Genomic DNA, 26555 nt, shown 5'->3' with positions numbered 1-26555 from the left:
TGGAAGAGAAGCCAAGCAATGGCACTTGAGGGTCAAGGCAGCTTTTTCCATGTCTTATATCCATAAAATGGTGCAGCATTTATGTTCTATATACAAACAGTTTATCTGAAAAGAACTCTCCGTTTATAGAAATACCTGTAGGATATCAAACTACTGGAATAGAAGAGGTTACCATTCAAGGACTGCATAAGTACATGTTTGCATCTCTTGAAAGATTGCCATTACCATGGGTGGCCAATATCGTTGAAGATTCCTTCGTATATGGCTAAAAAGTAATAGTAGTCTTGAAATGCTGGGTCTGTTTATTTGTGGTAGATCTATATATACCTGTTTTTGTGTTTCTAAAACCAAGAACAATCCTCTGGAGTTTTCCAAGATACACAGCTTTGACTTTAAAGGTATCCACCTAGAAGAAAATAAAAGCAATACAGTAAAAATACTGTGTAACTACTGTAATGCAATTCAAGTAGCTGAAAATAAAGTGCATGCAAGGCAGACATGCACCACTATGACATTCTACATTCTTACATCATGTGTAAACAATGCCCATAGCTTATCTAGAGAGAACTATGGTAGACAGATGTGATAATGTACTCTTACAGAATCGTTGTCTCAGTCACTAGTTCTAATTCATGGCGTGACCCTACCAGGGGCGGACTGACAACTCATGGGGCCCCCGGGCAATAGGGGATCATGGGGCCCCTGTGTCCTTGCCCAAATTCAAAAAAGCCTATGAAAAAGGTACCAGGGGCATCTCATGGGACCCCTACTGACCCCAGACCCTTGGGCAGTGCCCGAGTTTCAAAATGGTCAGTCCGTCCCTGGACCCTACTAATTTCTTATCTGCTTGGTATACTGTACTGTTTTTCAGGTAAGAGTTACATGCAAGTACAAAGTCTGTTCCTTTTAGATGTGATATACTTACTTGGGCTGTCAAGTGGCCTTTACTCGCATGTGCTTGGTTGCCACTGACAGAAAAAAGGTGAAGTATATTTATTGTTGCATGGTGATCATACCTATTTCAATAAATTATTTATTTCTTTTCCACTTGGAATAATCGATCTATAGTCAACAACCCATTCGATCAATATGCTACAAATGGGGATTTCAATTGATAGTTAATATGTATTCATAACTAACATATTCATAAATCATTGATCACATCTTTATTTCCACCATGTATTCGCATGATCTGAATATGATCTTATTTATGAACAAAATATATCAGTGCTGACTATCAATGCCAAATGAGCAATATTTTTCTACCCAATCAATGCAGTTTTGATTGAATCTGATCTAGATTGAGTCTAAATCGATCAGAGGGGAAGTTATGGATATTCTATTTTTGTGCAGATTTGATCAAATTGCAGATCAATTGGATTAAAAAAATCAAAATGTATCTGGTCACCATAAGAACAGTCATGCAATCTCTGAACTTTCTAGTACTAATGCCCAGGCAAATAAAGAACAACAGCTTTTAAGCTCATCACATATTACACTCTTCCTGTACAATCTCCTTTTAGATCTATCAACATCTTGTCAGGGCAGGAGCTGAGGAACGAACAGGCAGGCCTAATAAAAATGTAACGCACTGGCTGACAACAACCACCACCCACAGACCGAAGTCTCTCAGGGCACGGAGTCTAAGTCCCAGTCTGCCCTTCACCAGGGCCCCTGATGGTGGGGATGGATTTGACGCAGCCAGGAACCAGGTCGCTGCCCCTGAGACACCCCATTTGCGGTAATGGCCGCTGCCAATGGTGTGTAGCTGGTGGAAAGGACAATAGAGTAGTCGGGCAGGCCGTGTCGACAACAACGGGACAAAATGGTACAGGACAGCAGATGAGAATCACAGGTCACAGGCCGGGTTCAGCAACGGAGGGTCAGATCAAAGGAGAACACAAAGAATGGTCGAGTCACAAGCCGAGTCAGATTCCAGGAGAGTCACAAGAGTCAGAACAGAGCTGTAGTAACACAAAGACACAAGACACAAGTGCAAAGAGCATGTGCGGACCACAGGCTTATATGTAATCATCCACACCCCTCTTGGGGATGGACCTCAGAGACCTGAAGGCATAAAAGATTCCCCCCATGCTCTGCAGAAATCCAAGATGGATGCCAGCACATGGAGTAACATAACCTCTGGGAAAAGGTAGGACCTTGACACATCTATATAGCACAATGGCCTGAGTGAACACACATTGATTTAGGTAGGTCTCATATTACATAGTTTTGGAAAAACCAAAGTTGACTGTACCAAAATTGTCATTCATACAGTATTGTGATTGTAATTGTAATACTTGCAGAACACTTTGAAGTTACTAGGCTGGAGAGGCAAACTTTACATATCCCAACAACTGACTTGCAGATAACTAATATTTATTACTAAGAGTATAAAGGGGAGAACTCTTCCTGAGCCCAGGAATTCAAGGATTTCAGCTCTTCCTGAGCCCTGGAATTCCAGGGATTCAACTCTTCCTGAGCCCAGGAAATCAGGGGATTCAATTCTTCCTGAGCCTAGGAATTTGGGGGATTACATTTTTTCCTGAACCCAGGAATTCAGAGGATTCAACTCATCCTGAGCCCAGGAATTCAGGAATTTAAACTCTTCTTGAGCACAGGAATTCAGGAGATTCAACTCTTCCTGATCCCAGAAATTCAGGGGATACAACTCTTTCTGTTCCTAGAAACTCAGGGGGTTCAGCTCTTCCTGAGCCCAGGAATTCAATGATTACAACTTTTCCTGAGCCCAGGAATTCAGGAATTTCAACTCTGCCTCAGCTCCGGTATTCAGAGAATTCAACCGAGTCCAGGAATTTGGGGGATCCAACTCTTTCTGAGTCCAGGAATATACGGGACTTAACTCTTCCTTAGCCTAGTCATTCAGGAGATTCAACTCTTTCTGTGCCCAGGAATTCAGGGGATTCAACTCTTCCTGAACCAAGAAATTCAGGGAATTCAACTCTTCCTGAGTTCACAGTACGTATGTAGCCAGTGAAGTCAAAACTCCTGACCCGCATACAAGTTAATTGTCAGTGATTAAAGTAAACCTGTCATCTGTACAATGTTACAATAATTCCGCCAACATTAATATCTAGTAGTGCCTACACAGTTACAGACTTTCCTAAAAGTGTCAAAAGCTTTCTTTCTCTGCTTCTCTCACCTTCCTCTTGACCCTTTGTTATTTCCCTCTGTCTTGTTGCCAAACAGAAAAGTGCAGGAAAGAGGAGTCAGCGGGCCAACTTTTACCATTTTTACCATTATATACTGAAAAGTGTACTTTAAAGTGAACCTGTGTTGTGGAAGCTATGCCCAAATGAAGGGGAGCAGAGGACAAAGTCAGCAGTATTGTTTGCATTCTCCCTAAAGCTGATCTTTCCTCAATACTGACTTACCATGCCTTATTCTGCACTATAACTCATTATAGCCACCTTAGTAGAGGAGCAGGACTTTGCTTCCTCATGTCACAGTTGCCCCTTATGAATAGTGATCTAATGACTTCAATGATAATGATCAAAAGTAAGGAAAGGTGGAGATAGATTGACAGAATGAGTGAAGCAGGGAGATGCTTGCACTGAAGGTCCCCAGGTAAAAATTTGTCTAAGGCAACAGTGCCTTAGATCTCACAGTGTAGATATATAGTTATAAGACTGCAGGAGTGCCTAAGCATATTCCTGTCAGGAAGCGCTTGTTTTTTACAGGAGGAATTCATGGCAAAGGGTAGTACTTTTAAGGCAAAATTAACCTTTCTGTATATTCTCTATATGATAGCAAATCTGCACTTTAAATTAGAGCAGAGGTCTCCAAACGTTCTAAACAAAGGGCCAGTTTACTGTGCTTCAGACTTTAGGGGGGCCAGTGGGAGGAGAAAATGTCCTGGCATCAGTGGGAGTAAACAATGTCTCAATCTTGGTATTAGGAAATATTAGTGCCCCATTATCTGTTTGATAAGTGCAACAATACTTTTTTTTGCCCAAAATCTTGTGAACCGACAATTTTTTGTGCTATTTGCCTGTTCAAAAAAATAGAGATTATGGGGATGAGGAGGGGGGAGGAGATTAGGAGAGGGCTTTGGTTTTTTTTTATTCATATGAAACAAAGTTGGCAGGGCTGACACCATATGCTTTGGAATTCAGAGCTATGTTGTCATGTCAAAGGTGAAGGCAGGAGCACATGACATTTCTGCCATATCAACTGTTATTTTGCTCTACGTGCATTGTGGTTAGAGCAATAAAACATAAGAAATGTGTACATATTCCTTGACATATGCTTTAGCTGACAAACATATTTAGTTATAACACATATTTGTGTTAAAAAAACGGAGGCTCATTTACTAAAACTGTTTCAGCTCTTCATAGAAACCAATCAGCTTCCAGGTTTTATTGCCAAAGCTTAATTGAACAAGCTGAAGTTAGAAGCTGATTGGCTACTATGCCTAGCTGCACCAGATTTTGCACTCCTCAGTTTTAGTAAATCAACCTCTTAGTGTCCAAGTAAGCATTGCATATTACCTCTATGTTTTGCATATGATTTAATATTGTTACATTTAATGCCTCCTTTGTGTAAGTATAGAAATCGTTAAAAAAACTTACATAGTCCTTTAAGACTTTTATACTGTGAGCCACTCATGCATTTACAAATTACTGATAAAGTCCTATAACAGTACTTTAGGTTTTATGGGCTGCAGTGGTTATTCATTTCTAATTAACAGATCTTTCAGACAGAGGGATAACTATCCTCATGAGAGCAGACTGGTTTTACTTTTTCATAAGAGTCTGTGTTTTGTGAATGCTGTCAAATTAGCCCTGTTTACAGAAAGCAGATCCTGCAGGCTTTACAGAAATTCATTTGCTGTAATATTTGTAGCTCTTAAAATGTGTGAAGAGGAACATTTTATATTGTACATTTGGAAAACAAACATTAACTCTTACTAATATAAATTCCTTGATGTCGTGAAAACAGAACCAGTTAGGATTTTTATTAACCTGTAGAGCAGCATTCCTCAATTTTAATAAAAGATGATACCATTTAAAACATTAGGTATTTCCCTAAAAAAAACCCTAAATATACTGACAGTAACAGAACCCAATTTGACTCTGTGGTCTTCATTTAGAGGAAAACAAGAATATATACTTTCTTCAAATTATACAAATACGACAACAAAACCTACAGTATATGTATAATGCGGTCACTATCATCCATGTTGTTTTCTCTGGAACACACTTTGAATATGACTACTATTTAAGGTTTTAGTGAACAACCAGGGTATGCCCATTCTGGATACTTAGGAGGAGCATCTGTACAGCCTATATAATATTATATACTGTCTTATAATATTAGTAAAAACCTCCAGGCATTTAGCAAATAAATCATGGTGTGTTAACTTGTGAGGACACAACTGTATTGGAGCATGTTTTATGATTGGCCCCTGGTAGTCCATAAATCAGGCACTTTGCTTTAGTGCGCATTTGATATTTGTACCATTTGAACCATTGAGAAGGTTGAGTGGCCTTTTAAAAATTTTGAATGCATATTGTATAAAAACTGTCCCCATGTTTTTTTAATAGCAGCAACATACTATACATGTACAACTGCTATTGAACTAAACAACCTATCAAATGTGATTTTGCACAACAAGTAATAAGTACTGTATATTACCTAAGCTTAAAGTGATTGTAAAGGCTGAAGGTTTTTTTTACCTTCATGCAATCTATGCACAAAGGTAAAAAAACCTCTGTGTGCAGCATGTCCCCCCCCCCCCCAATATTCACCTAAGCCCCTCTTGGACCAGCCATGTACACTTGAGTTTCGGCTAGCCAGGGACTCCTTCTCTTCACTGGCTGAGACAGATATGGGAGCCATTGGCTCCCATGGCTGTCAATCACATTCAGTGAGCCAATGAGAAGAGAGAGGTAGTGGGGTAATGCTGTGACTCCGTGTGTGAATGGACACACACAGTAGCCTGTGCCCACATAGCTAGATGCTTGCTGTAGGGCACCCGACAGGAGAGAGGGATCAGGAGCACCAGCAGGGGACCTGAGAAGCGAAGGATCTGGACTGCTCTGTGCAAAACCACTGCACACGCAGGTAAGTATCGACATGTTTTCTATTTTTTCTAAAAAAAAATTAAGCCTTTAGAAGCACTTTAAGTGACTTCTCAGCTGACCCTCACTTCACTTTTTCTGATGAATTTACACATAAGTGGACAGTCCTATCCAGCTAATCATTAATGAAATAAACCTATACACAGTTTACATTTTTAATTTTGCTGCTGATCTTTCTGTTTTAGAAACTCAGTGGGAATAATTACATTATGGTGCATAATATGGCCCTGCTAAGGATGAATAAACCCAGAAATACAGTAGCTGCTTTCACGCCTTCTGTTTTTGCCATGTTGTTCTACTCCACGAATTGTCTGTCATTGTCCTAAAGTCTTAAAGGTGCACAGATGTTTTGATGTATATAAAATAACAGCTTGATGGAAATTTAAAGTGGTATTTAGCTAAACTTGTGCATATTGGAAAATAACCTTTAGAGCGTGAGAACACAGCTTATAAAAAGACCTGTAATAACACTTGTCTTAGAAATGCTTTCAGCAGAAGGACACATAAAATGTAATCATGCTGAGGGGTAAAGAGCTTCTGGTCTCCAAAGTATATATTATGTTGTTTTTCCATATTTTTATTTGTACTAAATGAAATGTACATAGAACATGACAGGGACAATGACCTCATATCTCTGAGTGCTAATAATTGAGGTTTTAGCTGATTCACTATGGCATGCCATATGTATAAGGTTAGAAGCAGGCCAAGCTGACCTGTGTGGCAGGAGTTCAATTATTCTTAAGATTTCAGCAATTATACTTAAAAAAATAGAATTTGCTTTATTTATCTCATCAATATGCATCTAACATACAGAATATCTATTTTCAGTAAACATATATTTGCATTTTATACTTTCCGGGAAAGCAGCAAACCCATTAGCTGACTGGGTTACAGAGTTCTATACTGTAAATACAGAATTTCTATAATCAAGCCATAAACCAGATAACATATGCCTTAAGAAAGCACAGAGCTCAATTAAATTGCATATGCTATACACAGTATATGCTTTGTTGAGTTTTGAGTAGAAATAAGCCCCCATTCCTAGGTTCCCATCTTACCTGGTATCCAGACTTGAATAATTAGTCCCAGCTGTGCAGAGGCCATAATATATGTGAGCTGACTAATGATCACAGCTCTGTTATGCTGTGATAGCCTGCTGATAGGTGAAAACAGAACACTAAAATAAAAGATATAAGCGCTGCCTATTCATTTTGGGGAACCTATAAGGGAGGACTCTATTAATCATGAACTGACCTGAGTTTAGTTGCTCAAATGTGCAGATGATTTGTTTGTTTTATGCTATAGACTTGGTGTACAAAGCCCTCCTGCATTAAAACTGTGTTTGAATAAATGTGCAGGACAAAACTGTTTAGACTGTTCCTGTGTGTCCCTGTCTTGTGAATGCTTTGCCACTGCAAGTTGAGGGAGAGGCAGGTGATTCACAGGGGCCAACGTCTACAGCTTGACAGCTGATGCAGAATGCTTTATGGAAATTGTCCCTGGCATGATGTTGAAGGCTTGAAGCCCACATCTTTGGGAAAGTCGTGGACGTGAAAAGCTACCTAGGGAGCAGAAGGCTGAGGTGCTAGCACTGTTTTAAATGTGGGAGCCCTACAAGGCCTACTTTGACTTGCAACCTCGGGGTGTCAATATTTATCTCAAACTTAGAGAATAAATCCTAGCTGGGCTTGGAGTTACAAAAGCCATTTGGGTGCTACCATGGGAATATGACATTGAAAAGCCTGTGAGTTCACAGATGTATGGAATTTTCACCTTACAATCAGGTGGCTGGAACCAAAAGTGTTCAGTCCTGCTCAGACTGTGGTTGACTGCCGAGTCTTGCCAGTTAAGATATATCAGAGCAGTCTGCATACAAATTCCAATAGTGTGGATGAGCTGGTGGAGCAATGCTACTGAGGACTATCTCTAGGATCTGCTCTCCAAGCTGAGAACCCCTGGAAATAGGAAAACATCAACTTCAGGTAAGACTCTTTCTTTTTATTCAAGGGGGAAACATGCTCCTAATGAGGGGAGTTAGACACCCATGGGTGCCAAACTTGAATAGCCTCCTTGCCAAATGTCTCTTCCTTGAGCAGGACATGGCATATTAAGTGCTGTTGTTGCCAATGACTGAGACATGTGGATGTCAATTGCCTTATACATCATGAGCCTATGGAATGTGACCTGGGAAGGTGTATGTCACTAATAACCAACCCTGCTCTGGCATCACACATAGCAACAGAGAATGGAAGGAAAAAAACTGAAGTGAGTAGTGTCAGTGTCCATCAGTGGGTGTCTCCAAATAGCCAGCAGATCCCAGCAATAGGTCCCCATCTGATGGTGACTAACCAGAAGGGTATTTGGTCCCACCTCCAGCATTTCACAGTGCCTCAATGTTTTGCCTGTGAACCCCATGTGCTCTGCTCCTTGTAACCTGTGATCCTTTTCCTGTTACTGCTTGTACCTGTTCTTTTGTATCTTCTCCACATTTGTCTCATTCCTTGCTCCTTAACCTGATCCTGCTCTGCCTTATTTATCCTGCAATCTGTACATTGCTTAGTTTTTTAGTTAGTCTAGGTAGGTTTGTTTAGTTGTTTTCCTTTCCATTGGTTAGGTTCCTTTTATATAGGTTCACTGAGTTTTGTATACTTTGGTGTATTGGATGTTTGTATTTATTGTTGTGTTTGACAGTGTTATTTCCCTAATAAACTACATTTACTTTCATTTATTTTTTTGCCTGGTGTTGTCTATGCATATGGATGCATATCTAGTCATGCCTGCTGTATAGGATACCAGAACTTGGTATTCTAATACCACATCACATTGGTACGTGACAGTCTGGTGGACCCTGCCAAGCTTGTCGCAGACCAAATGGGAGTACGTGGTGTACATGACAATGCTAAAGACTACCCTACTGTAGTGCTCTCAGTGAAGACATCTAGTGGAACAGTAAACCATGGACAAAAGCAGAAAAAGACCATGCAAAAATAGAAATAGCCTATTGTGTAGCAAAGTTAAAATTAGGAAAGTTCAATAAAGAATAGGTTTACTTTTCTGAATATGTTACATGTTGAACCCATATTTATGGTGTAACATGTTTAACATCAGCCCCCCCCCCCCTTGTGTCAGCGAGTCGGGAATCTTCTGCCCCTACTCGCCACAATCCAAATAGAGTGCAGCTGCATGGGGCTCTTCCCACACAGCCACGTAATTGATTCACAGATTACTGTGCCTTTTCAGCTGTTGGCTTGCAGTTCCCAATGTACTACCAGAGTGCTGTTGAGCACTGTAGTAGTTCATTGATTCTTCCTGTCAGTGTAAAATTGCCTGCCCGTATGATGTAGTATGCAGGAGACCTGCATGGCACCAGCGATGATTGGTGCAATACTTTCCAAGCTCCTAAAACAAAAAATAGTAAATACACATTTTTTTACCTGTAAAAGAAATATTTCTTAATTTTTGTTAAAAGGTGAACTTATCCTTTAAATAATCATAAAATAATCTCACAGCTATGGTAATAAGCAAACCAGAAGAGTGGTGTTCAGGGCTGCTGGTCTCCTTCAAGACTCCTCAAGCCCTGGCCAGGGTATACACACTTTGGTGTATGTAGATTAATTATCTTTTGTATAAAAGACTAAAGGGACCAGTGATAACCACCCCCAAGTTCAGTCAAGAATTTCTTGCACACACAGGTGCTGCTGATGTTGAGAGCAATTTTGTCTCAGAAACTCAATGGGGGAAAAAATCCAGTAGCATATCTCATACGATGGTACCATGCCAAAAACTAACCCCTGTAGAGAGTAACTATTCAATATTGGAAAGAAGTGTCTGGCAAAAAATGAGGAAATTAGAGTAATTGAAGTATTACTTTTGAAGTTCCACTTGATTACAGACTATTCTTCACTACAGTGGGTGTCTTGGAACAAAGGAAACAATGCAACAGTCAAAAAAGTGGCTTCTGGCTTTGCAAGACTTTAAATACATTTTTATGTAGAAATTACATCAGAGACTGCTGATGGACTGTCAAGCGTTCGCTGTATATTGACAAAATGTGCTCTTTTCCACAGTTCTGATCAGAGGGATGTGAAGCACTGGCTGGAAAGATTTTGGACGGTGTATATATGTCACCTAGGTATCGCACCAAGAACTTTGACAGATCAGCACATATTTTTGTTTTCTAAAAAACTTAATCAGGGGAATTTAATATAGAGGTGATGACATTACACAAATATCAGCAATCCACATCTTTAGAAAATGACTTGATTCAGAACTGAGAGACATAGTTTTAAATATGCAATTGGATGGACTGACAGCTATGGATCTGTCTACTGTCATGCACTGTCAATCAAAATTAAAGCCGACCTGATGGGGAACTAGTCTCTAAGTTTGCCCACCCCTAGTACTGAACTCCTCGATAATGTAGGGTGTTAACGCTCCTTCCTCCATGCAGACAGGAACAGATTCATGTACCTGTCTATACATATAGACAGGTACATGTCTTGAATACAAACACAGTCACTTTTGGTGATGTGCCCTGACGGAATCATAAAAGCTGTACACGGTACCCTGTATGAATTGGGAAAACATACTCAGTGAACGTAACAAATGCTTTTTTTTCTTGTAGACATTTCAAATTTTGTTGTCTTTTCCTAATCATTAGATTATTTGGCAATACACAGTAAAAATAACAGTAAGAAATTAACCAAGTAAATAATTGCATAATGGTGGTATTTAGATGTCATCTGGTTTCTTTTACTGCCACTTTCCTGTAAGGGATCATTATCTTCCTTACTATTATGCAGTTGAACAGAGCTGTTAAATGAAACAGCTCTGCATTATTTGTATAGGTCAAAATACTACCTTAAAGTATCTAATGCTGTAAGTCCATACTGATTCCTGTGAGCAGCATCTCATGAGCCATGTGCAGCACAGCTCTGCCTGTGGCTTTCAGGTATTAAACCCTAATGTGCCTTGATGATTTCCTTTGTCCTTTTTGTTGTGTAAATCTATTAGCTGTCTTACTATAATTAGAGATGCTTAGAATTTCCTTACCGTGTGTCAGCTTATGCTGTTATTGTCCATAATATTGGAGGTAGAAACTATGATTTTTTTTTTGCAGTGGTTAAGCATTTGATTCTAATTTAATCATGTTTACTTGTCTAAAAGTCACACTAATAAAGAGTTTATATAGTGTGTTTTAGACAGCACTTATTCATGCTTGCTAGATGTGGGGAAAGCATATGAGCTGATATAGGGTATGGAACAATAGTGTTCCAGAGGTGAGTCAACTCCTCTTTTAGAGGCAAACTGTACAAGGTAACAACAGTTAAGCAATCCTGGGTCCATTTCTAACTGCTACCCTACTTTATTCACCAACTGTATTGAGCATTGAATTTTGTTACATTTACAGCTCAAATTTTCCAGTTTACGTAACAGCTTTCTTATAACAGATTTTTTTATAACAGCATTTTTATAACAGCTTCTTTTGGTAGACTATTGAAATAAATGCTCTATTCCTGACTTGTTTAAACGTCTGAACAACATTGTTGGCAGCTGTTGATTTAGACATTGCAGATCCCCTGTTATTTTGTGGCTTCTAGTTATGCACCCTTAAAGGATAAGTTCACCTTTAAAAAAAAAAAATAATAATAGCAATAATAATAATAATAAATGCACATCTTTTCACAGATAAAAAAATGTGTGTTTATTATTTTTTTACATTGCGGCCATTAAAGCATTGCACCCACGATCAGCAGATCACGGGTGCAATGCCAGGATCCTGCAGATTCTCGGTAAGCTGTCTGCCCGTACCGTACAACATGAGCAGGCAGTTACTGAATGGCAGGAAGAATCAATGAACTACAAGTGCACCCACCAGTGCCCTCACAATTCACTGAGAGCTACAAGCCATCAGCCACAATGGGTGATGGTACAAGTAGTCTAATTAATTCCCAGGAAAATGTGAATGGATGAAATGGCCATTTGGGTGGAACCCCACATAGACATGCTGTTTTCAAATTGTGTCAGCAGATAGGAGGAGAAGATACCCCACCCGCTGTCACAAAGTGGGGAGCTTTGGCGATGGGAGGTCAACCCAACCAATGTCATTTTTGGATAATGCTAAATGAATATACTATATTTTAGGGGATGCTGTTAGTCACGCTGTGTAGCCTGTTTCTGACCTTTTGGATGAGAAGTAATTTTGAAGCCATTCTTCAGGGTTCCCCTGCTCCCATGGTAGAAAGACACTATTAGATATGCTCCCCCTGAGGCAAAGAAGAAGAGTTTCTGGTTCTCAGTGCGGAGCTAGTTGCCTAAAAATAAAGTACTCCTATTGCTGCCACTGCTGATCATGCAAAATTGCTACCTGAATTGTGAAGTTAAAAGTACTTAATATTGAGAAGGAATGTTAAATAGGAGCATAGAAGAGTTTTTATATTGTTCAACAAACGGTAGATATGTGTATTCTAATTACTCCTTTTGCACCATAAGGTTAACCTATCTGAAAGTAATGTTGACAACTACAACTGAAAGGGGTTGACGAAATCTAATGGGAGACCAAATACACAGAGTTTGTCAAGGTCTGGGGAGAAGTTATAAGGCGAGCATAGCTCAGGGATAGACTCAAATAGATTTAGGAATATCGTTTGATGGGACTTGTTAGTTTAACGCCCTCCCTTCCCCATAAAGCTTGAAGAGAGATGGTGACTGTCTGCTGTCCAATAACTGCAGAGCTGTTAGTGGAGAATGGATAAACAGGCGCCCTAGTAATGCCCTGTCCCTCACAAGCTTGCGGAGTACTAATGGAGGAACAATATGAAAAGAATACTTAGTGGGATGTGCAGGGAACGTTCCCCCTAAATAGCCAATGATAAAGCAATAGAGAAAAAAACCTGCAGTGTGATTAGAACAAGTGAAAAATATAGATGGCAACACATTATTGAATATAGTTAATGTTACATGTATCTTGCAGTTCCAGCAGTTCTAAAAGCAAAATGAAGAGCAAGTGACTAACCTTCTGTAATATCATTAAAACATTTTTTAAACAAAATAGAAAAAATGCCCTCATAAGCTTAGTGTGAATTAATGCTTGTAAATGGCCCAGGAGATACCCTCAGATTATGGACAGCCTGGGTACTGTGGCTACCAATGGGGATTGGATGCCAGGATTGGGACCGGCTCCAGATGGCACCAGAGGTGTTTGCATTTCTAAGAGAATTTTCAAACGATCTCCTCCCACTTCCAAGTCATGCTGTAGCTTTGGTGGTGTGCATTTGGGAGTAACCTAACAGACTGGACATTATAAGCTTTCTAAAGTGTATAATATGTTTTAGGTCAATTCATGATTCTGTTAAGTTACCTGTCTCGCAGCAAAAGAAAGCAATTCAGTGGCGGACTCATTTAAGTATTGCTTTCCGGAATCACCAAGCTCTCCTTCCATGCTGATGTAAATTATGCCAGCACTTCCTCCATCCATTGCATCTCCGGTGTGTACAGTAACTGTATACTCTACCACTGGAAAATAAATCAAATGCTCATGTGTAATGACTGCTGGTTTACTATTAATAAATGACAGATCAGCAGAGAGAAACTGAAGTTACCGGGGAGAGGATCCTTGTCAGGAAACAGGGCTGGAAGCTCCACACACTTATCTTCATTAGGCCTCATCCAGCAATCAAAATGGAGCCACGTCTCCTGATGAGTCACTGTGTGCTTCATATGTATGGAGGATAAATACCATGGTGTAGACACTTGTGTATGAGACCAGGAAACATGGACCTTACTGATGTCTTTTATTTGCTGTAGTTCTTTCTATGAAACAAAGTAATAATGTTTAATTCATGACATGGAATTATAAGACAATTATCTGACTACACAATCATTTTACAAAGATTCAGGTTTAAACCGTATCTAAAGCCAAAAGGTTTGTTTTAGTTTTGGATGAAGAAGGGGTATGGTAAAACCTCTGCCAGGTTCTTATTGCTGTCTATGTTCCTAAAATATTCAGCCTCCTCATAACCACTGTCACCAAAAATATAGCAAAAAAAAAAATCCAAATGTGATTTTTTTTTTTCAAAGTAATCCCTGGGTGAAGTCACTTTCAAAATTGACACTTCTGAGTGCGCCAATCTTTTTACCCCCCTCCAGCGCTAAAGGATTCCTTCTACCAACCTCCACATCACTGCAGTGTCTTTGGTTTCAAAAGAGACTTGACCCTGGGTCTACTCTGGAGTGGGGTGGTGTTTAGCAGTGAACACAGAAGGAAAAGTTAATATTCCTATGCTTCTTTGCAGGTATGACATTTTTAAAGACTAACTACACTTTTGCTGACAAAAGAAGCATTGCTCTCTGCATGATCTGTGCCCATTGCAAGAATTTTAGCAAACCTTATTGCAGATTCCTGCCTTTTGTTATTCTGAAGAAATAGCTGTTTGTTTGTCTGTGTCCATGTGCAGAGTGAATCTGTATAGGAGTGGTTTTATAATTATCAATCAGCTGCTGCATCTGCAGGGTTTTAATAAGGAAATTGGCAAAGTCTCCATTCTTTAGACTGGATTGCCCTTTGGTAGTATCTCACCAAAACTGACATTTTTGTTGCGGGGGATGCCAAAAATGTGTATCTTAGTGTAGACCTCTGGGAAAATCAGTGAGCCAATCATTCAAGCAGGAAATTACATTTTCAGGGGCCATTCATATTGCATTGCATTTTACAGAAAATTACAGCATTGCAGATAGAAAAGGAAAGGTCTCTTTTTTAACATGTAATTACAATATGACTTGATTCGCAATTGTGTACGCTATAATATATTTTTTTATTTGCTATTTTTTTCACACAAAGGTGGAGTAACCCTTTAAAAAGACTTTGAGTGATAGAGTTGCTTTAACAGCTATCAATATATCAATGTGATAGATAAGGTAAGAGGATGACAGAGAGGATTTGGGGGAGGAGCCTGAACATGGCGGCTGTGGGGAGTGTGTGGCACTAGCTCTCTGCTAGGCTCCGCTTCCCGACCGCCCCAGCGACCCTCGGGAGCAGGGTTATAGAGCTTACCCACCGGAGTATGGAGAGCTGAGGAGGAGAGATCGGAGACCCGGGGATGAGAGCTGGATGGAGATTGTGGTGAGGAGCTGATCCCCCCGGCGCTTCAGGAGAGAGAGACCAGGGCAGCTGGGAGACGAGGAGGCGCGGCGGGAACACGTGACCAGCCGCGGAGGATCACTGGGAGGAAAAAAAGCCGGTTGGCTTCCTGATGCAAGAGGGAGCCGCCGGCTTACTTCTGGCAGTACCCCTCGGCCGGCTGATCGTTCCTGGGTCTAAGAAACCCAGGAGAACCAGGAGACCCACCCTAATTCCCTGTGATGGATCCTAAAAGGAAAGAGAAAGAAAACTAAAGGGGAAAAAAGGATGAGCACAGATGGAAACCCAGAGGAATCCCCCTAGGACTGAGTTGCTAAGAAAGCCCTCCACTTAAAGCCTGAAGCCACCATCCAGAAAGCAGAAGGGTGAGTGAGAACTGCGGGGGGCTTGTTGTATAGTGGACCCCTGAGTGTTATAGGGGAGCAAGCGGTGAAGGAGAGGAGGGGGGATTCCCAGGGTTTAAGAAGAGGAGAAGCGAAGAGACCCAGGATACTCAGGAGGGCAAAACGCAAGAAAAAATAGCAGGCTTGCCGGGTTCATAAATTATAAATGATCGGTATAATCCTATCTTGAGAATATAGAAGAAAATAAGACATACAGAGGAAATTAAGAATAAAGGCCCTAAGGGAGCAGGGCTTAAAGGGTCTCAAACAGGCACAATAAAGAAATTCACATCATATGGAAATACTACTCCAGAAAGGTCCCAAGGCGCAAGTGCAAAAGGGGAAATGGACATTAGTTTGGGAAATAGCCCTAGATTATCACTGGGTATAAATAGCAGTTGTAGCCAACAAATAGCAGATGGGTTGGAAAAAAAGAAATTGACAGTGAACTACAAGTACCAAATAAGAAAGAGATGATAGAAATGTTTCAAAGTTTGGAGAAAACGATAAAACATGAAATGAAAGCTATACGGAATGATTTAGGACATCTGTTATCAAGACTGGAAGAAACAGAGGAGAAAGTTAAAAACCAGGCCTAAACCATAGATAATCTAGGGAAAAAAATAACTAATTTGGAGAATACTCAGAAAAAATTGCTCTATAGGATGGAAGTTCAAGAAAATAAAGAAAGAAGGTGTAACCTTAGAGTACGAGGAATTCCAGAGTCGGTAAAAGGGAAAACACTGCATGAACTAGTTATAAAAATTTTAAACTCCATAAGAGACAGACCTGAAACAGATGGGATCAAACTGGATGGAGTGTTTAGAATAGGAAAGTTTAAACAGGCTACTGAAAAAGAGAGACCGAGAGATATAGTTGTTCAGTTCCAAAAATTTGGGATTAAAGATGAGATATGGAGGAAGATTAAAGGAAGATCATTAATTAAGTACGGAGATATAACTATTCAAATTTATGCGGACTTAACACCAGAGACCCTATGGAGAAGGAGATCCCTGAGACCCCTAATGGAGCAAATGAAAAAACAGAACGTGCAGTATAGATGGGGTCCCCCAGCGTGCCTAATCAGCTGGAAAAATGGTGTTACAGCTTATCTGAGATTCCCGGAGGAACTGAGAGATTTTTGTGACAGACTGGATTTGCAAAGAATGGAGATAGCTGGGTGGGAAGAAGAAAAAGGAGAAACAGAAGATACAAGAAAAGAGGACTGGCAGCGGGTCGGGGGGGGAGAGAGGGGGGGCCCGGGGGTGGGGAGGAAGAGAGGGAAGAGTTAAGAGTGTTATTTGTGTTTTTTTTTTTTTTTTTTTTCTCTTTCTCCCCCTCTCGTGCTCCCCCCCTGGTCCCACCTCTGTTGGTGTGGTAGCTCCCCTGGAGTTCCGGTTGATGTGGGTAGTGAAGATTTTTCTCTGTGTCCAGTTGATAGAGAGAGGGGAGCTGGGGAGGGCGGAGGAGAGGTGAGCCGGCCATGGGCGGAGTTTATCCCCACAATTTTAAATCAATGGTGGGATTACACCCACAAATGATTAGTAGGCAGTTTTTAAGCTTAAAAACGGGTAGGGGAAAAAAAAGAGAGGGAGATAGGTGGGGTTGGGGGTGGGTGGGGGATGGGGGTGGGAGAGGGGGGGTGGGTGGGAGGGAGGGGGGGAGGGTCAATATGCTGCAAGATAGTAGGGCCTAATGGGAGGAGGTGTATTAGAGGAAAGATAGACAGAATTAAGAAAGATGGAAGAAATACAGTTTATAACATATAATGTGAATGGGTTGAATTGTCCTGGGAAAAGATTTAAGTTGTTTAAGGAACTACACCATAGGGCAACGTCGGTGGTATTCTTACAGGAAACACATTTTGAGATAGAATCAAACGTGAAATTAAAATCCAAATATTATCCAACATGGTATTACGCCGATTCTCCAATTAAAAGAGCAAAAGGGGTGGCAATAGGGTTGGCAAAGAATATGAGATTTGAACTGGAGGATAGAAAGACCGATCCGGAGGGGAGATTCCTATTTTTGAAAGGCAAACTACAGGGAATCGAGTGTACGTTAGCCAATATATATTGCCCCAACAAAAAGCCAGAGATCTATTTGAAGGGCCTGTTGAAAAAACTGATAGACTTCAAAAAAGGGCGTTTGATAGTAGCAGGAGATTTAAATCTCTGTATGGACCCACAAAAGGACGCAACCTCCCCTGTGCAGAGAGAAGGTGGTAGGTCTCTGAGAGCTTTGAAAAAAGTGATCCACGAGTACCAACTGGTGGACACTTGGAGAATAATGCATATGAAAGACAAAGACTATACCTTCTTCTCTAATGCACATGAGACATACTCGAGATTGGATTATATTTTAATAGATCATCAACTCATAGAACTGGTGGTTAAAATAGAAATAGAGATGAGCACATTCTCGGACCATGCCCCTGTCATCATGAAAATGGGATGGGGAAGACGGTGGACGGGAGGTCTAGGATGGAGGTTGAACGAGGCCCTTCTCATGGATGAGGAAATAGCTCAGAAGATTGGGGAAGAGATCAAGGTATATTTTAAGGAGAATGAGACAGAGGAAGTATCGACAGCCACAGTATGGGAAAGCCACAAGGTATATATAAGAGGAATCCTGATAGCGATGGGAGCAAGGAAGAAAAGAGAAAGAAGAGAGAGGGTTAGTGGGCTCCTAAAAGAAATCCTGGATTTGGAGCAGACACAAAAGAAGAAAATAACAAGAGAAACAAGACAGAAGTTAATGGATAAAAAAGATGAGCTAGAGATATTGATGGATGAGGAGAGGAGAAGAGTATATAACAAAGTATTAAGTGAAGGATATAGATGGGGAGATAGACCAGGAAAATACTTAATGAGAGCCCTGAATAAAAAGAAAAACAGGAATTATATTGAAAAGATAAAAAGTCCTAAGGGGGAGTTGGTCCACTCAACTAAAGAGATTATTAAAGTATTTACGGACTATTATAGAAACTTGTATAACATTAGTCCCCAAGGTTCCCTAAAAGAAATTAGAGAAGGTATTAAAGAAAAAAGGATGATATATTTAAAAAATGCGGGATTACCAAAGCTTAGTGAAACACAATTGAACTCCTTGGACGCGGAAATTTCCCAGGAAGAAATAGAAGCAGCATTAAGAAGTACAGGGGGTGGGAAAAGCCCAGGCCCGGATGGTTATACAGTTAAGTACTATAAAAAATTTAGTGAATTACTGTTACCGAAGTTGAAGAAGTATATGAATGACTTGGGAGGTGGGATGGAGGGGAGGAGGGAATCCCTTCAGGCCCATGTCGTTCTTATTCATAAGGAGGGAAAAGATCCTTCTCAGTGCTCTAGCTACAGACCAATTTCATTATTGAACACTGATACTAAGTTGTACGCAAAGGTTCTAGCTAACAGGCTGAAAGATCTAATGCCTGAATGGATCCATGGAGATCAGGTGGGCTTTGTCCCGGGGAGAGAGGGTAGAGACAACGGGTTGAGAACTTTAATGCTCATTCAGAAAAGTAGAAAAGGGAAAGCCCCGGTGGTGCTCTTGTCAATTGATGCCGAAAAGGCGTTTGATAGAGTGGACTGGGGCTTTATGATGGATAACTTGGAAGTGTTGGGGATTGGAGAGAGAATGCGTGAGTGGATAGGTAAATTATATAGGGAGCCCACCGCAATTATCACGGTAAATGGGGAGAGGTCGGAATCCATTGGGATGTCCAATTGAACAAGACAAGGCTGCCCATTGTCCCGCTTGTTGTACGTTTTGACATTGGAACCTCTGTTGTCAATAATAAGGAATAGTGGAGCGGTAAAGGGAATCCAGATAGAAAATATAGAACACAAAGTAGCGGCCTTTGCGGACGACCTATTGTTTTATGTAGGTAATCCCCGGATAACACTACCAAGTATAATGAAGACCTTGAAGGAATATGGTGAATTATCAAACCTAAAAATTAACCTAACAAAAACAGAGATTCTGAACATCAATATACCAAAGAGCGAAAAAGAAAAATTACAAAAAGAATTCCCCTTTATATGGAGAGAAAAAGATATAAAATACCTAGGAATAAAACTAGCCACCTCATATAAACAACTGTATAGATTAAACTATATTTCTCTGATAAATGAGACTAAGGAAGAATTAAAAAGATTAGAAGGAGGAAATCCATCATGGTTAGGACGTATAAACCTAGTTAAAATGGTAATTACACCTAAAATACTCTATAGATTTCAAATGGTCCCAATCAAACTTCCAGAGGCGTTTTTTAAGATAATGAGAAGAATGTTAACAAAATATATATGGAGGAATAAAAAACCAAGAATATCATACGAAACACTAAGTAGGGCTAAAGAGAAAGGGGGAATGGGACTCCCTGATGTCAAGAGATATTATAAAGCAGTAATTTTAGCAAGAATCTATGATTGGACATTTAACCATAAGGGAAAAAGTTGGGTAAAAATAGAAAACGAATTGAGTGGAATTACTTTGAGAAAGATGATATGGGTTCCAGCACATTATAGAAGAATTAAAGAAAGCACAAGCACTTACACTTTAAATGTTTTTAGGATATGGGATAATTTACATAAACACATGAAATGGGATTTTAACTCTATATTAATGCCTCTTGCAAACACGGAGTATTTCCCTCCAGGAAAGGATGAGATATCAGGGAGATGGTTTAAAAAGGAAGATATCCAATTGAGAGACGTATTGGTAGAGGGGGAATTGAGAACATTTAAAGAATTAAAAGAGAGGGGGGGAGATATGTTTACTAGAATAGATGAGTGGAAATATCATCAACTAAAATGTTTCATTGGAAATCTCCCAAAACCCTTGAGATTAAAAAAGGAGTGGAATATGTTTGAAAGGCTATCAGAAACACGTAGAGATGGGAAACATGGTGTTACAAAAATGTATAGAATACTCACAGAATTAGAAACAGACACAAAGTTAATTTTTATAATAAATTGGGAAAGAGATATGGAGGTGGTGATAGATAAGGATCAACAGAATAAGATATTTAGATTGGTACACGAGAGTGTTAGTATGAGAGATGTTGAGATTAATTATAAAATGTCTGACACGATGGCATATTACACCGAGCACTGAGCATAAGATGAGTGGGGAGAATTCAAAAATGTGTTGGAGAGGATGTGGGGAGGAGGGCACGGTGTTTCACATATGGTGGCAATGTCCAAAAATTCAGGTTTTCTGGAAGACAATAGTTAAATTAATAGAAAAAATAACTGGAAAGGACATAGGGTTAGACCCAACCATGTGTCTCCTACATAATGTTGTGACAACAGTAAATAAATATAAAGACTCAGGTGTATGGTACTACCTAAGCACTGCAAAAGGGTTGATACCCAAGTTCTGGAGGAAGACAGAGGTGCCGATGGAGGAGGATTGGATCAATAGGGTAAACCAGATTAGTAGAATGGAAAAAACCTACTATATGCAGGAAGACAGGTTGGAAACATACTATTCGCGAAAGAGAAATATAGAAAATTTTAAACTAGGAAGTTATTTAAAGTCATTGGGCCTTGAGAGATTGGAGATCTTGCAGTGGGGATGGAGGGGGAAGGGGGGTCGAAATGGGTTGGGAGGGGAGGGAAAGAAAAGAGGTAATTAGAAGGGGCAAAGTAGAAATGTATTGATTATTTATATGTATTGTGTCTCTTTTTATGGAATTTTTGTAATAATATGAAAAACTAATAAATATTTAAATTAAAGAAAAAAAAAATAAAAAATAAGGTAAGAGGCTGAGGCAGAAGAAGTTTGTACATGGATATTAATATTTATGTGGTGTGTGCATGTCTTCCTGTGCAGCTGACAGTTAGGCAAGAAGCATATTTGGGGTTAGTGTACTTTTCAGTTTATATACAGCAATCAAACAGCATTATTATGCGGTTACCTCGGTCTGCAGTGAGTTTTCAGGAACTGTTATTTCCACTTGCTCTTTCTTTTCATTGCCATAAAACCAAAGAGAAAAGCGATTCAAATTCTCTGAACTCTGGAATCCAGAGCCAGCAATATCAATTACCCACAAACCTCCGGAGTCTGCAACAGGTTTGGGTCTCGCTGCTAGTCTTTTGCCTTTTACAGGTAAAAAAAATAAGAAAAAAAGAACTGAAGGCAAGTAAGAAAACCATAGATTATTTATTTGACATATCACAGGTTAAAGCGTCTTGCACTAATAGGTAACTATGGCAACAGATTTGTAACACTGTCCTGAGCAATCAATTCTTTTTTTCTTTAGCTGGGTTAGATCTTTCAATGCGTCTTTTTTACCATCTTTAACATTTTTTTTTTGATTATTGTTGGTAATAGCAAACGGAATTGAAATATATTCCAAGACTCAAACTGCATTATGATTCACACGTAAGACATACCTATTGTGTGCAGTTTGCAGACAGTCTCACACAGTCCCAGGTGACTGTCTAACCAGTTCCATAATGGGAAAACCCATTCGGTAAGAGAATCTTGAGCTTCTTTGACTGTGACCATCTTCAGATATATTCCTGCTCCATAACCGTCCCTGTCATGTCCAATTACCACCTTCTGCAGCTGCCCCAGAGACACAGCTTCCAATATGAAACAGTCAGTCTAAGGAGAAAAGACACAAGCATATCCTCTAGCAAAACCAAGAAAAAAACAACAGACACTTCCTTTATCATATTCCAACAGAATGAGTGTTGTGTCTTAAATAAGGGTGCCTTTTTTTTACTTAAAGTGTATCTAATTTAAAAAAACAAAAATTGAATATATTGTAGATTTCCAGTCTTTAGATGTGGTGGCTGCATTAGTTTTTCTACTTATTTTCACCTAGTAATCCTGTGAATAAAACAAATCCTGCCCCTGCTCCACTGGAGCCATGGTTGCTTGGTTTCAAACATGTCTTCCTCTCTTCAACATAATAATTGATGAGATTAGTGATTTGCAAAAATAATAACATTCTTTTTGCTGTCTTTTCATCTCAACAGACGTTACAAAGACACTGAAGGTCAATAGCTCTTTTCTGTACATGCTGGAAATGTTCTTCACTCAAAAAATTAAAAGGAATGCAGCCACAACATCTAAACTGGAATACGCTACATTTTTGTTGCTGGGATTAGACTCAAAACCAGTGCTAAAAGCTTGGATGGAACCCAATATATATACACGATATACGTACAGTATACTGTATATACTGGACTTATATTTTGGTAAGGTACCACATAACTTTGTTAAATCAACTGTTCCATGTTTTGTCTTTGTAAATATTTGTCTGTCTGCCAGTCTGTCCTTCTTTCACTTTTTCCCTGTCTGTATATCTTTCTGTCTGCAGTGCCATTTTTAAAGCTTGTGCAACTACAAGCACAATGACAGTTCTCTTTTAAGTGAGTTATACTCCTTTTCTTCACCAATTTGCTTTGGGGCAGGACTCCTTTTTACCCACCCATGCTTTAGTTGTTTACAGAAGTCTCAAGGTAAACACAGTCTAGCTATCTTGGCTAAAGTCATATGGCCATCTCAGTTTATTCCATCAGCTCACTGTAATCCATTTCAATGACAAAACATGTACACGCACACACGCCAAGTTCATTTTTAGGTCAGAGAGGGTTAAAGAAGCCCCCAGTCATTCTACCCCCCCCCCCAGTCACTATGGTGCATGTAAAGAAAAAGTCTGTAAGGTCTGTGCTTTCATATGTATTCCCCAACTTTCTCTAAAGATCATTAAGTCCATGATGCACCAGAACCTCGAAGCAAGTCCATAGCAGTACAGGAGAGGAGATTAAGGGGGGATATGATCAACATGTATAAATACATCAGTAGTTCATATAGTGATCTTGGTGTAGAGCTATTCACCCTGAGGTCATCACAAAGGACAAGGGGGCACTCTTTACATCTGGAGGAAAAGAAATGTAATCTCCAATCAGGGAAAGGTTTCTTCACAGTGAGAGCTGTGAAAATGTGGAATAGACTCCCTCAAGAGTTGGTTCTGGCCAGCTCAGTGGATTGCTTTTAAAAAGGCCTGGATTATTTCCTAGATACACAGAATATAACTGGATACTAACATTTATAGGTAAAGTTGATCCAGGGAATATCCGATTGCCTCTCGGGGGATCAGGAAGGAATTTTTTCCCCTGCAGGAGCAAATTGGATCATGCTTGGCTGGGTTGTTTTGCCTTCCTCTGGATCAACTGTGGGTATAGGATTATAACTTTTTTTTTTTAATGGTTGAACTGGATGGACTTTTGTCTTTTTTCAGCCCGACTAACTATGCAACTATGTAAGGAGGCACGCAAAACCAGGTGAATAAGGAAGAAGCCAGTACATCCTGTAAATGCTAATGAAGCCTCATTTTTCTAAATAGCATTTCTCCAGTGGTGTTTCAGGAACAAACAAGACCCCTGTCACCTTAATTAAGGGGTCCTGTGTGGCCCTGAACTTCCATTGCTGTAATGCTGTGCTTACTTGGTGTGGTGGCTTCATCTTCATTACTTCTACTTTACTTCACTTATTGTATTACTACTAGGGATGCACTGATACTGATACTGGTATCAATGGCGATATCGAGTATTTTCGTGAGTACTCGTACTCATGAAAATACTACTGATACCTGAAACAATACTTTGCGGTGCTTTTTGCGCTAATGGATGCAAATTGCACCACAAAGATTAGCATGCAATTTGAACAGGAATGTGATTCCTTTCCAATTCACATGCGGTTTCCCCACTGCTTCTGTGTCATAGCTAGGAATGGTGAGGGAAACCTCCCTGCAGGCATCCCATGCTTAATGTCGCTTTTCCTCCTCTCCTACCACTGACACTCAGTATGGGATGCCTTCAGGGAGGTTTCCCACACTGCTCCTTTGTGAACTCGGGCTATGACAAGCCTAGGTTCACAAAGGAACAGTGAGGAAACCGCATGCGATTTGGACAGGAATCACATTCCTGTTCAAATTGCATGCTATTGTTTGCGGTGCAATTTGTGTCCATTATCACAAATCGCACCGCAAAGTATCGGTATTCGGTATCAGCGAGTACTTGACCAAGTATCGGTACTCGTACTCGCCGATAAAAAAACAGTATCGGTGCATTCCTAATTACTACTTAATACTCCTAATATTAAAATGTAATATTTATAATAATACATATCTGGTGACTATGTAAGAAATGGCTAGGGCAGCAATAACTCCCTTTCCATGTAAATTTATTGTATGTATAAATGTATTGTATTGTTTAAATGTATGTGTGCATTGATTTACGTATTGTTTTGCTGCTCATCCTAAAGTAGAACTATAGTTAATTTTTTTTCCATTTTGGAATGAGTAAGGGAGGTTTATATCCCCTGTCAGTTTTTTTTCCATCTGTGTTCCACTGGGGAGATTTACCTTTACTTCCTTCCCCATAACCAAATTAGGAAGTGAGAGGAAATCTTTGCAAACTAAGGGAATTCCTTGGGGCCCCCAAGGTCACTAGAATTAGTGTCCTCATTGGAAGATTTCCCCTCTATTACTTTTCTGCGGATATTCTTTTACTTTCACTTTCTGGTGCAATATTTTTATTAAGTATGATAACAAAATAAAAGTTGAACAGTTAGGTCCCACGCAGGGGATTGAATCTCAAAAGAAAAAAACAAATTGCATTTTTGGAAAATGCAAAGCAATAAGGAACGATAGCATCCAGCAGCCAGTGCCGGAGATGGAAACATACTTCTGGGTGTGGAGATCCCGGGTTTGGTAACTTTGAGAGGGTGGGTAATTCCTACCCTTGGTGGAGGAGGGGGGCAAAGTAATGGGAAATAAAAGGGGGAGGTAGTATGGGGGGAGGGAAAGGAGAGGTGCTTTTACTTTCACTTTCAATGATAATGGAAAATTGGACAAATAGTGAGAGTAAACCCCCCTAGTGGGGGCAGATACAGCATTGAAAACCTAATAGTTGTTTTAAGCCCTCTCCACTCTGTCCAAAATTAAAAAAATTAAAAGTTTTGCCTTTAGATAGTGTAGCCAGATAAGGCTGAAGTAGTACATTTGACTCGTGATTTCTATATACCCACCTATCACAGACAATAGTGTGATATTGTGCCTTTTTTAATCAAATGAATTGTGCTGAATCATTAACTGAAACTATTCATTGGACGGGTGAACTCTTTAAGTTTTCTTCTAAATCTGCAATTACTGCTTAATAGCGAAAGTGATAAATTGCTGCATGGAATAAACTCTCAGCGGTAGCTGTGAATAATACATTAAATGAAATCCAGGGATGGATATATTAATTTAAAACGGGAAATGTAATCTATTTAAAATACAATTTATTTTCACTTTTTATAATCCTTGGCGACAAAGATACATGTACGGTATTGTGCAATAAGGAGAACTTTACTATGCGTATCTGTATGTATTAAGCAAAAAGATAATGGCGGCTGCTGAAATGATTGCCATAAAGTATAATATCCCATTAATACTTTCTAATGGAACGTTGCCCCAAATGACCACAATATCAAACTAACGGGACTGGAGAATGTTTCATAGCACTTGTCACTGTCACCACCATTGTCTGTGTTCTCTTGTGTTCAATGTTCAGGGTCCGTTGTGTATAACAGTGACTAGGAAGACAGTTATTTTCTAGTAGAGAATTTGCAAAAAAAGAGAAAAATAGACAAATGGGAGCTGAGCAGCTGTACAATAATATAAGAAGACAGGGATTTTAATCATCACAAAACCAAGATATTATGTTTGCTAAGAGTAGACTTGACTCTACTTAGTCTTGATTTTATGTAAGATGCTAACAGAGCTACCTGTAGTGCTTGCATGAACTTGAATTGTAGACCCAGGCTGTATAGGGGGCCTTGACTAGGGGGTAGGGTAGTGACAGCAGCATCACTACTCCTGTCAACTTAGTGCTGCAAGTGGCAAACTAAATTTGGAGAGGAGGAGAG

At 39.8% G+C, this 26555-nt stretch overlaps 1 protein-coding gene across 1 annotated transcript in view; it reads right to left on the bottom strand.

Annotated features, from left to right (window-relative positions):
• Positions 1-26555, bottom strand: part of LOC149461351 (lipoxygenase homology domain-containing protein 1-like) — a 392516-nt gene that overhangs the window by 135595 nt on the left and 230366 nt on the right. Inside the window, exons 34-38 of the mRNA XM_089678445.1 lie at positions 22025-22238; positions 21547-21728; positions 13706-13916; positions 13465-13619; positions 328-406 (exon numbers count right to left, since the gene is read on the bottom strand). Coding sequence (XP_089534571.1) covers positions 328-406; positions 13465-13619; positions 13706-13916; positions 21547-21728; positions 22025-22238 — 841 coding nt within the window. The remainder of the gene's footprint in view (positions 1-327; positions 407-13464; positions 13620-13705; positions 13917-21546; positions 21729-22024; positions 22239-26555) is intronic.

This window comes from Staurois parvus, unplaced genomic scaffold, assembly GCF_062004578.1.
Source record: "Staurois parvus isolate SC_StPar_1 unplaced genomic scaffold, SC_StPar_1.0 ptg000205l, whole genome shotgun sequence".
NCBI classification, from domain to species: Eukaryota; Metazoa; Chordata; class Amphibia; order Anura; family Ranidae; genus Staurois; species Staurois parvus.
This window is presented reverse-complemented; position numbering and strand designations above follow the sequence as displayed.